This window comes from Athene cunicularia (assembly GCF_003259725.1).
Source record: "Athene cunicularia isolate RWA chromosome 3 unlocalized genomic scaffold, athCun1 chr3_part1, whole genome shotgun sequence".
NCBI lineage: Eukaryota > Metazoa > Chordata > Aves > Strigiformes > Strigidae > Athene > Athene cunicularia.
The window spans coordinates 21,465,093-21,478,426 of NW_020799097.1; the positions used below are offsets into that span (position 1 = coordinate 21,465,093).

General features: G+C 37.9%; 1 protein-coding gene across 2 annotated transcripts in view; it reads right to left on the minus strand.

Moving 5' to 3' along the window:
• Positions 1-13,138, minus strand: part of ACP1 (acid phosphatase 1) — a 19,114-nt gene extending 5,976 nt beyond the window's left edge. Inside the window, exons 1-3 of one of the 2 annotated variants that reach the window (XM_026846357.1) lie at positions 13,044-13,138; positions 3,624-3,697; positions 3,234-3,347 (exon numbers count right to left, since the gene is read on the minus strand). In XM_026846357.1, the coding sequence (XP_026702158.1) occupies positions 3,234-3,347; positions 3,624-3,697; positions 13,044-13,086 (231 nt within the window). In that variant the 5' untranslated portion in view covers positions 13,087-13,138. Of the gene's footprint in view, positions 1-3,233; positions 3,348-3,402; positions 3,517-3,623; positions 3,698-13,043 lie in introns of both variants that reach the window. The other variant, XM_026846356.1, reaches the window with a different exon arrangement.
• Positions 13,139-13,334: the final 196 nt, after the last annotated feature.

The window sequence follows — 13,334 nt, forward strand, 5'->3', positions numbered from 1 at the left end:
GGGGGGGCATTTGAAAAGAAAGAGTTAATGGTGAAAACTAATGCAGACTTGTTTATTTTCACTGTAAAAATATTTGCTGTATTCATGCAGTGCCTTTGACCTACAAAAATATTTTTGCAGTGGAAATAGCTCTGTTTTCCTGGCAACTTTAAGCAGTATCTCTCTACAAGCTGCTTCTGATTGCTCTACACAGCTAAACACTGGCCCCTATGAAAATACATGGGCACAGATTTCTTTGTAGTACGGTCATATGAAAGAATAAAGTAAAACAGTGAAAAGGAAAAAAAACACTTACCACACTTACCACACTCTCTGTATACTTAACAACTTGACAGTTAATACCCTATGAACCAGCACTAACACAGTTGGAAATGCAGCCCTAAAAACAAGATTACTGGTTGGCTCATACTCTTAAGCCCTACAATAATACCCAATACAAAATGCTTAATTGAGCGAACTCCAGTGAACTGAAGATACTCCTCATGAACAATGAAAACTAGTATTTTGGGAGAAGAAATTCCGGACATAAAATTTTATGTACATTCTGAGAAGAGTAGTGGAGATCTCAAGTAGTCAACTTTGGATGGAACTACACAGAGAACAGTAACTTTACATTTTTAAAAAGCATATAACCATTATTAAAGACCATCAATGTAGAAACACATCATCATTTCAATTTATCTGTTAAATATTTCCATTTATTTACAGAAGGGAAATCTCTTTTTCTCTGTTTAGAAAGAAAACATGCAGTAGTCCTTAAAAATTTATCCAGTTGTTAAACAGTGCTTAATACAACCTTCCTCTAATCTCAATTTCATATTTAAGGCAAATACACAGTGTGAGTCATACAGGAATTAATTTTAACCTCAGTATGAATAAAAGTGAAACTGATTAATACCTGTTTTGTGCATGAATACTAAGAGCTTAGAGAATTTCAATGGGTGCATAAAAATACAGCAACCTACCATCAATTAAAATGTTAACAAACTCTTTATTTTATATATAAACATAAGCACTTATTTTTACTTCACTTTTCATTTAAATTCACTTAAACAATCACTGTATACGATGGCAGGATGTAACCAATTTAACATTCTCTTACATAAATCATTTGTGTAGCATTTATGTCAGTTTGGAATAAAAAAAGATACAATCCATGATTATCATAATTATGCACAAAATTACATGAAAAAAATGCCTTTCACTGGGTGGGTAAGAGCCTTCTACAGGAATGAAGAGGATAATTGCATGAGGTACTCATCTTATGGCAGTATTTTGAAAGCAACAGAAGATAAATCCCTCCTCTGTTTCTACAGCTTTTGTATTAAATCTTTCTTAATCTATTTTGAAACAAATCACACACAAAATTCTATCCTTGAGTTTGTCTCTAATAGACAAACAAATACACTTCCACTTGTAAGAACCTGACCACTCTGAAAAGTCCTAGTCTACACTGATCAAGTCCCTCTATTTCCAGAAGTACTATGAGACCATATCAGGTCCAGAGCTTAGAGAATCAGCAGAGAGCATTTAACAGAAGTTTGGGGGGGAAAAAAAAAAAAATAAAAATTGAGTTACACAGTTAACATCAATGCAAAATGAACAGCTACCTGTAGTTCAGGGATTTGAAAATTTTCTTTACAAAAACCCCTGTTTGTACTGGGAAGTTTTAGACAAATTTTCATCCTGTTAGTTTTTAATTTTATTCTCTCATTCTTTTAATTTTCTCTCCTTGTATATATGCAACATTTCAGGCTCTTCTGCCTTAAAAATCTCAATTTTCCAGAATGTATAAGCAAATGTCTTCATTAAAGCATTTTCATTCCCTCTCTTCTGAAGGATAGATATAGATATATATATATAGAGAGAGAGACAGACAGACAGATAGATAGATATGTGTGTGTTTCAAAGCAAAGGATCAACTGGTTTTGGATGCTTTGCTTTAGTTTAACTACTCATAAACCACTTCAGTAATACCCAAGAACAGTCTCAAGTTTTCAAGGCTTATCTTTAAAGCATACAAACATGTTATACTACTGTGACTGAAACACTGACTGATTAGTTTCAGTACTATTTAGCTTGTATAATGATAAATACTGCTGTTTTGTAAGCACTGATAAATAGTAAATCCAGAACTTGTAACACAAAAAGATCACAACAGACTTTTTCTAGTAATTATTCTAATAGTAAAAAATTAAAAATCTGAAACAATGTTCTGCTCAATCCTGTTTGTTTTATTATATAATGGAGATTAACATCAGGAAAGGTCTGGAGAGGGCAATTGACTAATTGTGAGAATTTATTTTAAAAAGTTAAAAAATTAAACATGTACTCTTTGGAAGCAAAAAAAAAGTAAATATGACCTCAGTGAGGTCTAGTAAAATTCTGAAAGGAACAGAAATGGAAGATGATAGTAAGTTTACTGGATCTTTTTGTCAGTACAAGAACTAGTGTCATAAACTCAAGCTAAGTAAAGGTCAAGCCCTAAAGGAGTATCATATATCCAGAAAATAGTTAAATAAAGTAAGTTATATGCATTTATTTGAGTGTCTGATTTAAATAGATGCAGACATATTTATCTCAGATCCAGAATTCAGCATGGATATACATGTTCCTTTGTTAATGAAAACTGAGATGAGTTTTGGTATAACTTTGAGGACTTCACTAAGTGACAAACCCGCCTCTGACTTAAAAATGCTTCAAGGGTACATTTTCCTCTGTTGTTACCACCAGCCGTGCTACTAATCTTGGGTTTGAGTGCCTTCATTCTAATTTAGCATTCTAAACTTTTATTTAAAAGATCTTCATGCAAGAACAGAAGCTTTTTCGTGATGGGTGAACAGGCATTCTACTTCTTTTTGGACCTGCTAAATAAAAATGCAATTCCTTGCTGAAAGAAGCATCACAGACTACTGAAGTAAGCCCATTTGTTAAAACTATTAAAAAAAAAAGTTTCAGAAAAAACGCCCAAAATACTAAACATTTGAAGGCAGGATATTTCTGATATGCAGAAACTTCTCCAATGCTTCCTAGTTATATTTTCAGTGAAGCTTAATAACAAGAAACTCGCTAATCTCGACTAGAAGAGTTAGGGCACTTTGGAGTCCTTTGAAAAACCGCATGTAGTATTTATTATGACGCCTCATCATGCATTGGTCAAATGACTTTTGTGATTGTAATGGTTAGGGTTAAACAAAGCATGGATATGAATAAGAAAATATACTCTCTTCTACCTGCCGTGCTTTATGTGCTGTCTCAATGCCATGATTTCTTAGACAGCTTAAAGCCCTTGCATCTGGGGAGCGCCCCACGTTCCAGTCTGAAACAGCAGCACTGTCTGTCATCCACTGTAACAACAAAACAAATACATACACATATTTAAAGAAAACTAAAATACAGTACCTGCCTGGCAATATGATTCATGGTAATGCCATGCTTCTTCATGCAAGCCTGTCCTCGATAGTCAGGAGAGCTTCCTATTTCATAGGCAGATGTCGCTGCACTGTCTATCCTCCACTACAGAAAAACAAATTAATATTTTTATGTTTCCTTTCTCACTGCTTATATTTCTACTAACTGACTATGAGACAGTTATTTCTTACACAGGAACAGAAATAGCTTACCTTATTTTCAACTTTTTCATCAGTTACAAGTTTTCTAAAAACTGCTTCAGCTATTGGAGAGCGACAAATGTTTCCTACAGAAACGAGATTAAAGTGAAATTTCACATGAGTAAAAATAAACAAACAAAAAATCAGTAATTGTGTGGATTTTCCATATTAAAGATTTCTATTTACTTAGGTAGAATGGAGATTGCTCATGTTATTATAGCCCAAGAGATTCTGCGAGGGTGGAAACCAGAGTCCTGCATCTGGGTTAGGGCAGTCTCCATTATCAATACAGATTGCAGGATGAGAAGGACCTGGGGACATCAGTGGGTGAAAAACTGGATGTGAGCCATCAACGTGCATTTGCAGCCAAGAAAGCCAATCATATCCTGGGCTGCATAAAAAGAAGTGTGGCCAGCAGGTTGGGGGAGGGGATTCTCCCCCTGTACTCTGCTCTGGTGAGACCCCACAGGGAGTACTGCATCCAGCTCTGGAGTCCTCAGAACAGGAAAGACATGGACCTGCTGGAGCAGGTCCAGAGGAGGGCCACAAAAATGGTAACAGAGCTGAAACACCTCTGAATGAGAACTGGTTTTGTACAGCTTGGAGAAGAGAAAGACTGAGATCTTACTGCTGCCTTTCTATATATAAAGGGGGCTGTAGTGACAGGACAAGGGTCAATGGTTTCAACTGAAAGAGGGTAGATTTATATTGGACATAAAGAAGAAATATTTTAACAATGTGGGTAGTGAGGCACTGGCACAGGTTGCCCAGAGAAGCTGTGGCTGCCCCCTCCCTGGCAGTATTCAAGGCCAGGTTGGACGGGGCTTTGAGCAACCTGGTCTAGTGGAAGGTGTCCCTGTCCATGGCAGGGGGTTGGAACTAGATGACCTCTGAAGGTCCCTTCCCAGCCAAATCATTCTATGATTCTATACTATCCATTAGTCTCTCGAAATGCATGTTATTGTATGAAAAGATACAACTTATTAAATAGGAGGAATATTGTGTAAGCACACTGCTCTTTTCTTCTCCTCTACAAAGAATCCGTGATCACAGAGAACCTGGCAAAATTAAGGAATTCAAGTGGCAGCAAATCATCTTTATCTTCCAATCTTCCTACATACTCGCAAATTTCAAGTAATGCTTTAGTAGAGAATCATAAATATTTGCCCGAAGTTTTTACAGTACTACCTACCTGTTAATAAAAACTTTTGGACAATTCCAAAACACAGCCACTATCACTGTGGAACCAACACAGTGAAAGAGCTGAACAACCTGTAGTACAAATGGTCCTGACCACTGAAGGGAAGTCACTGCAGCTCAAACTGAACCCTCATCAAGAAGCAGCTTCCAGATACCAATTCCAAAACCCCACAAAAGAAATCAATTACACAAGCACTAAAAACACCTCCGGAAAATAAATCTTCCAAATTTTTTTGGTCATAAATATGAAGGATTAGGAACAAAACATAACTAACTGATGGCAAAGTGCTATCAATCAGCCAACAGTTAAGATACTTATTTATATAAATATGTAATCTGTCCTCCCTTCCAATGGCCTCCAATTACACTAGTCACTTGATCTGACCTTATTGTCAATAATAATATATTTCAAAAATGAAACAGTATCCTGTTAAAAAACTAGGAATAATGGATCTACAGCATTTTTGCTCCACTGCTGAAACTGTAACTAAGTTAACCATCTAAGGCAGACCTCTCAAACATGCATGCAAAAATATATATTCTTTGAAAAAGAACGAAATGACTCAACAACAATAAAAAGTCTATTCAGCTACAATGGATATTCATAATATTCAATATGTCACCCAGATGCACAATAAATCATACAAATAAATCTTCACTTTCCATTGAAGAGAATGAATAACTTTGCTCATCCCTGACTTCTGAGTAGGTAAGTATAAAATACAAATGGCGACACTAATTTCTATACCTTTAAATAAGTCACTCTTCTAGTACCAATTAAACTATTTATAAATCTCAGACAGTAAAAAAAATGAAATGCCCATGAACAAAGTTAAATTTCCAGAAGCAAAAAGAAATTTTCAGGTCAGTCAGCCTCATTTTCATGCCTACAGAAAATATCAAGGTAGATACTTCACTGCTATAATCTGGCATTTAAAAACTTGGTGTCAATCATGCCAACTATTAAAAAAAAAAAAAAGTGGGAAGTGAACTGAATTAATATAAACTTGCTGTCAAGTTTTAGAGAACATCAAATCACTAAACGGGCAAAAGGAACTCGCTAACCATTGAGAAACTGATCTTGCTGAAACACTGAGTTTCAATGGCAGTAGCTCTTCCAGGAGAAAGCATACTATGTCCTTTGTTTGAGCTAGTTTATTCCAAGCAGAGAAATTAAATCAGTCTTGAAAGAAAAATAAAGCAGGAAAAAGTTGGTTTTATTTATAAAATAAGTGAGAAAACAGGTTAGTACTTACTAATTATAAAAATGTTAAAGAATTTGGTAATAAATTAAAAAGTCAATCTCAGTTCTTTAATTCAGTAAGCAAGTTAAGTATTATCAATTTAATTTTAATAGGAAACAGAGAGAACATGGTAGCATACAGCATGAGACAAAAGAACCTTCATAATCAGTGAGCCTAATCCTTTGATATTGCAGACAGATACAGCATCTCTTCTCTTACAAACGCATCAAGGTCTCATTTAAGGATGATCTGAAAATGCTATTCCAGATACTCATATCCTGTAGTAGCCTGAAACCACACATTTCCCACTTAATATTTATTCTTGGAAGTCTATGCTCATCTGATCATGCTTAACATCACTATTTTTAAAAAAACTTTCTCTCCTTCAACAGCTACAGAACCCTTGTCAAGCATAACTGTGCTAAATCAAACAAACCAAGCTCTCGGTCTCCTCACGAAATTAACTGACCCTGATCTAATCACTCCAGTTAAGGCAACTTTGAAGTTGTTCTAATTTGGATTTATTTTTCTTGAATACGTACAAATAAAACCACAGAGTGCAGTAAAAGTTTTTACCAATTTGTTTTAGAAAAGAAAAAAATACCTCTGAAATATTTACTTAGCTTTTTTGAAAACAACCTGAGGTAAACTTCTACAATCACTTTTGACTCCACGAGTATCAGATTTGCACTCATAATCCCCTACTTCTAATTTGTCCATCCCCTTTCCTTCTCTGTTGCTTCAAACAGGTGACCTTTAAGTCTTCTTTCTAAACTATTAAATTGTTTCCATTACAGCAGTTGTTGAGACCATCCCCTTCTTCCTATACAATATTTCTCCCACACAACTACTATGAATGTAATAAATGTCATTAATACATTCAAAATTTCAGTAATAAAACAATTATTAATACTATTGGTGCTATTAATTCGTTAACTAGCTCCTAGAATTTCAAAATGGTACTTTTGAAATAAATCCTTCATGGCTTTTTCTACCTGATTAATCTTCTGCCTTACCTGGACTGAATGACTTGATCCAAATTTTCACTCTTTCTATAACCTGCTCACTACTTAAAATATTGTTATATCATCTTTGATGATATCAAATATCATCATGAATGGCACCATGATCACTGTTTAAATACTTTAACTACCACTGATAGCAATAACTAGAAACTGCAGTTGTATTATTTTCTGAAACAAACATATAACATAGTTTGTGACTTAAAAATTAATGTCTTCCATAATGACACATTCCAGATATTACCCGAGGTATTAACAGTACTACAGAACTGCAATCACCAACCCCATCTATTGTTAAGAGACTATGGACAAAATCCCAGAACTGACTTAATACAAGCTCTTTTTTCCACATACTCTGCAATATTATTTTCACCCTAACCAACATTGTTTACCCATGCTATTCCTTGCAACTGTTGTCATTCATCTCATCATTAAATGTAAAGCCCTAGCTTATCTCACTGACATATGGAAACTTCAATCCCTGTTTTTCAGTCACCATCCCTTTCCCACTATAATTTCTATCAATTTCATATCCAGTTTTATATCCTACATCTGCCTTTCCAGCTTTGTCAAGGCTCCTCACAAAGGGACATTTCCTAAATTAAGGATTGACAGCTGTAATTGGGAAATTAAGGGGGAAATCTCACAAAAAGGTTCATAGGGAGATTACCTTCCTCCTTGGACTTCAACCGTATTTTCCTTAAATCTTATCTTTGCTACCTATTCTCCTCTGGTGTTCCTTTCTCCTGTGTTGTACTTCTGACTGATCTGATCGTGTTCTTTTTATGTGGACTGTAACAGCATCAAAATTCTCTGAATTTCCATCTTCCCCCTTCGTGTTTTAAACTTTAAGCTCTTTAAGTCATAGTCACATTTTCAATCATAGAAAACTAGCACCCAAGTTGCCCAGAGTTTGCCCATTGAAATAAACCCTACAAACATCTCCAAATACAATGATTCCAGGATAAGAAACTTAAATTTCAAACACAGAATCAGTACTGGAACCATCTGTTGATCACTTCTATGAAATCATGCTTTCTCACTCATTTTCTAGGAACAAGGACTCCACTGACTGTTATCCCAGCCAATGCTTGGTTTTTTGAGTTCTTACTCCAGTCTCTGCATTAATCTTTGACCCATTTGTATACAGAAATTGAAGCACTGATTCCACTGACAGGAAAGACAACCTGAATCCATTTCATGCTCAGTCTGTAGCTCATCTCTAGGTACTATTGATATAATCATCTTTTAATTGTTTTAGTATCTTCATTGTTCCTTATTCAGCTCTCTTAACTCTTTCAGACCTTCTAAAAAAAAAAAAAAAAAAAAAAAAAAAAAAAAGCTTTTCTCTTCTTCATTTTTCTGTCTACTGTTTGCAATAGAAGTTTTACAGTTTTCACCCTCTCACATTTAAAAAACTGCTTTTAATTCTATTTATCTTTCCATGCATGGTCACTTCATGTGAGTGACTGTAGTAATTCTTCCCAGTATCATCTGCATCATCCATAAGGTCCCCCTCACACACAAGTGTTTAAAGCTTACTACTCACTCTATTCCATTCTGTATTCAAATTCCAATCTGAATTTCATCATGAATCCTAGCTCTCTCCATTAAGTCTATCCTGCCACACTCAGCATTCAGTTAGCTTTGTAACAAACCATTCACAGCCCTGATTTTAGTCTGTATTTCCCGGCCTTTCCATTCACAGACAACTTTACTGAATACTTACACTCTGTCTCTGAAGCACCCAAGTATATAGCTACCTAAATGACATCATCTAACTTCCATATATTGCCCCACTACCAGCACACAGTGGGATTTCTCTATATGTGTGTGTATATATCTATATCTATGTATCTATATCTATATATATATATATATATATATATGTATCTAAGCAGAATTCAATTTTCCTCAAAATATCTAAATGGGGATGTCTGCAGGAGCATTAGGCTTCCAAGTCCCTAGCCAATCAAGGCTTAGTTGATGTAATCAATGTCAACAGCAATATGACTTGTCAGGATTCATGATAGTCAAACCATCAGCTACTTATCTGAATGTTCACATTTTAAAAATATTTCTCTGCAGCAAGATTAAAGAATCATAGAATAGTTTGGGTTGCAAGGGACCTTAAAGATCATCTAGTTCCAACCCCCTGTCAAGGTCAGGGACACATTCCACTATATTAGGTTGCTCAAAGCCCTGTCCAACCTGGCCTGGAACACTGCCAGGGAGGGGGGCATCCCAGCTGCTCTGGGCAACCTGTGCCAGTGTCTCACCACCCTCACAGGAAAGAATTTCTTCCTTATAGATAATCTAAAACTACCCTTTCTGTTTAAAACCATAACCCTTATCCTACCACTACAATCCCTGATTAAGAGTCCTTCCCCATCTATCCTGTAGCCCCCTTTAAGTACTGGAAGGCCTCAACAAGATCTCCCTGGAGCCTTTTCTTCTCCAGGCTCAACAACCCCAACCCTCTCAGCCTGTCCTCATAGAGGAGGTGCTCATCATCTTTGTGGCCTTCTCTGGACCTGCTTGAGCAGGTCCACGTCCTTCTTATGTTGGGGGCCCTAGAGTACTGCAGGTGAGGTCTCACTAGAGTAGACTAGAGGGGGAGAATTACATTCCTCAAAATACTGGTCATACTTCTCTTGATGCAGCCCAGGACATGGTTGGCTTTCTGAGCTGTGAGTGCACATCACTGGCTCATATTCAGTTTTCCATCCATTAGTATCCCCACATCCTTCTCCACAGGGCTGCTCTCAATCCACTCATTGCCCAGCCTGTACTTAGGATCAACCTGACCCATGTGCAGGACCTTGCACTTGGCCTTGTTGAACTTCATGAGGTTTGCATGGGCCCACCTCTCAAGCCTGTCAGGGTCCCTCTTGACATTCCCTCCCTCCAGCGACACCACACACCTTGGTGTCCTTGGTGAACTTGCTGAGGGTGCACTCAATCCCACTATCCATGTCACCAACAAGGATGTTAAACAGCGCTGGTCCCAACACCAACCCCTGAGGAACACCACTCGTCACTGCTCTCCACTTGGACACTGAGCCCTTGACCACAACGCTTTCAGTACAACCATCCAGCCAATTCCTTATGCACTGAGTGGTCCATCCACCAAATCCATGTGTCTCTAAATTAGAGACAACGATGTCATGTGGGACAGTGTCAAATGCTTTGCACAAATCCAGGTGGATTATGTCAGTATTTAGCTATATCTAAATGCATATAATGGACTGTGACAGTTAAACCTGGAAACTCAAACCTCGCTATAAATGTAACCTAATTTCCTCATACCCAATAAATTGTCATTTTAGAAATTATTTTATGCAGTCTAGAACTCTGATGGCAGTACTCATACTCAGTCATTCCCAACAAGCATCAACGTTCTGAGGACCCAGGCAAAACCACTTTGCTTCCTGTTCACCTGTCTTACAACTGTTCCTCCACACATGGAGGAGATCAGTAAGCCAGTGCTTAGCCTAAGTTGCCCATGCATCCTGGTATGTTATAGTGGACAAGTCATCAGAGAGAAAGAGGCCAACTTATGTAACACAGCATCATATTAAGCTCATTTCTGGAGCTCAACTATTAAGTAGATGAACTACTTAAGTGTAAAAAGAGCAAATTGCATTTTGGTTCACCTCCAATTTTAATTATTTCTTTACCTTAAATGAAAAAAAATTCTTTCCAGGTGCCTTTTCTTATACTGTAATTACATATGTTGCTGGGTGTTTCATTTATTTCTCAGTGATGAGGAACCCTTATCATTAATGTAGTTATGCACATTAACTAGATTGTATTTTGTCGTGTAATTAATATCCGCTTATCTCATTACAAACAAAGAACAGAGTCAATAGATATTTCAGTAATAGGTTTCTTTTAAAATAATGTAGAGAGAAAGTGTAATTTTTCATGGACTTGAACTTCCAGGGATCAGCTCTCAGTGAGAAATTTAATGTGCTCCATTAACCAACACAGAATACTACAGATGAATGCAGTTCTAGAAATCTGTTTAGGACTCTTGTCAGCAATAACCACAGATATTATTTCTAATAAAATTTAGGAGGAAAAATATCTATTAAGGCATTAAGTATTACTCTTCAAGGCTAACAAAAAAACTAAGCAAACTTAAAGCAGCAAGTTGCCTTCAAAACTTAAATTAATAGAGTATATATTTGACCGGAAAAAAGAAGTGCTTGTCATGTCAATTAAATTTTATGTCACACATCACATACCATTATGGTTATTTTTTAAAACCTAGTAACTCAGAAGAGGAAATTTAAGATATTTACAACCCTTGTTTTAAAAAAATCCATCCTATTACATCAGTCCTGACTTGTTCACCCTTTTCTCAAGCTTAGTATTAATAATTTCACTCCATACCTAAATTTTTGTAGTATCTTCCACTAACAACAGTTCCTCCGAGACTCAACTGGATTAGGAACTTGTTACAGTGCAAATCACTATTGCGGGCTTACAAACCCGTATGTATGAATTGTTTCATGAAGATTACTACTGCCTTTAGAACATAGTGCTTGGAAAGAAGGATGCATATTAATTAAAAGTTCTTACACAGAAATGCTTGTCTAGGCCACTGGCTCCCAAAAATACTGATAATCCCTTACTAAAGAATGTTTTCCCTAAATGATTATTAGCGGCTGATTTTACACTAAGGTAAACATCAGAACATATTTCACAAAACCAAATGTTTGTTTTGCTATTCAATTAATCTGCATTTCTCCTATTACAACAGAAAAGCAGATAGCAAAAAACCCCAACATAATAACCAATGGTTTTGTAAGAAAACTGGAGAAATGCCAGAGATTCACAGGGATCAACTCTCAGCACACAGGTAAGATTATAAGGACTAGGCAGCTGATAAGAGCAGAAAAGCCCTCTTAGATCAGAGCAAAGAGCCATTTAAGATGCTATCCTCAAAAGGAAACAAAAGCAGATGTTTAGAGAAAGTATGTACATAATGGGACATGGCTCTGTAATCCATATAGTCAGGCTTGCAATCTGTTTGTTGTGAAGATGCAGGTCATCTTGTTTATCAGTAACCAATTATCTTAAACTTCAGAAAAGCATCCAAACCCTTTCTAATCCCATTTACACTTCTTTACATTTACACTACATTTTCTATGACTTCTCATGATAGGAGATTCACAATATAAACACACAGAAAATTTTAAAAAAAAAAAAAAAAAAAAAGAAAGAAAGAAAGCTTCCTAGTTCTTTATTTAGCTTCAGAAAAGTTCTACTCTTTTCACTCCTTTGCGTGACGGCCAAAATTTCATAGATCAAAACCGTCTCCAACTCCACCAAGTTCTTTTTCTTACTTATAAGCCTAACATATTTTCCTTCTTCTTAGAGACTGATCCATTAACTTCAGCCATTCTTGTCACTGTTTTCTCTCCCTTTTTAATGTCTGGCGCTCAGGAGGTACGGCTGCCGACAGGTAGCACCAGGACACTTGCTGGTGGATCCCTCATTCCCTCCTCGGTGTTCTAGAAGCTAAGCACCGAGCAACCCCCGCCAGAAAGCTATTCCCAACCACCACTCAGCGCTGCTCGTGAGCAGCGGGTTTTAATTCTAAGCTCACGTTGGTTCATGCGTATTTAGATGCCGCTCTTCCCCACAGATAACCTTACGTTTATCAATGCTGGATTTCACGTGTTATTTCCTACTGATTACTCCGACCTATCACAAAGACAAACGGAAAGGAGATGGAAACAGCCTTCCGCCTCCCTTCTCGGCTACTCCTCCGGCCATCCCCGGAAAGGCAGACATGCCCAGAGCCACCCAAGGGCTCCCGCGACCCTGCCGGGCGGGACCGCTCCCCAACAGCGGCCTTGGCCCCACCGCGCTCCCTCACGCCCGCCCGGCACCCCTGACCGAAGAGCGGCGGGGGGAGGACGGGAGAAGACCCGCCTCTCCCCCGCCCGGCTCACCCAGGCACACGAAGAGCACCGACTTCACCTCCCCCGCCGCCATCTTCGGTCGAGGCCAGCCAGGCACGCGGGGAGGGGACCTTCCCAGCTGTCGCGCCGCCTGCGCCTCGCTTTACGGCACCGGCCGTTACAGCTGGCCTCACTTTTTGCCCGATTTGAGAAAAAACGGCGAACTGTGACCCTTTCCCAAGCACGAGTGCACGCACTGGGGGGTGGGGGGGACATGGACACAAGTAGGACGGCGCCGCACTCGTGGGCGGCAGGCAAGCAGGCAGCAGGCAGGCAGGCGGG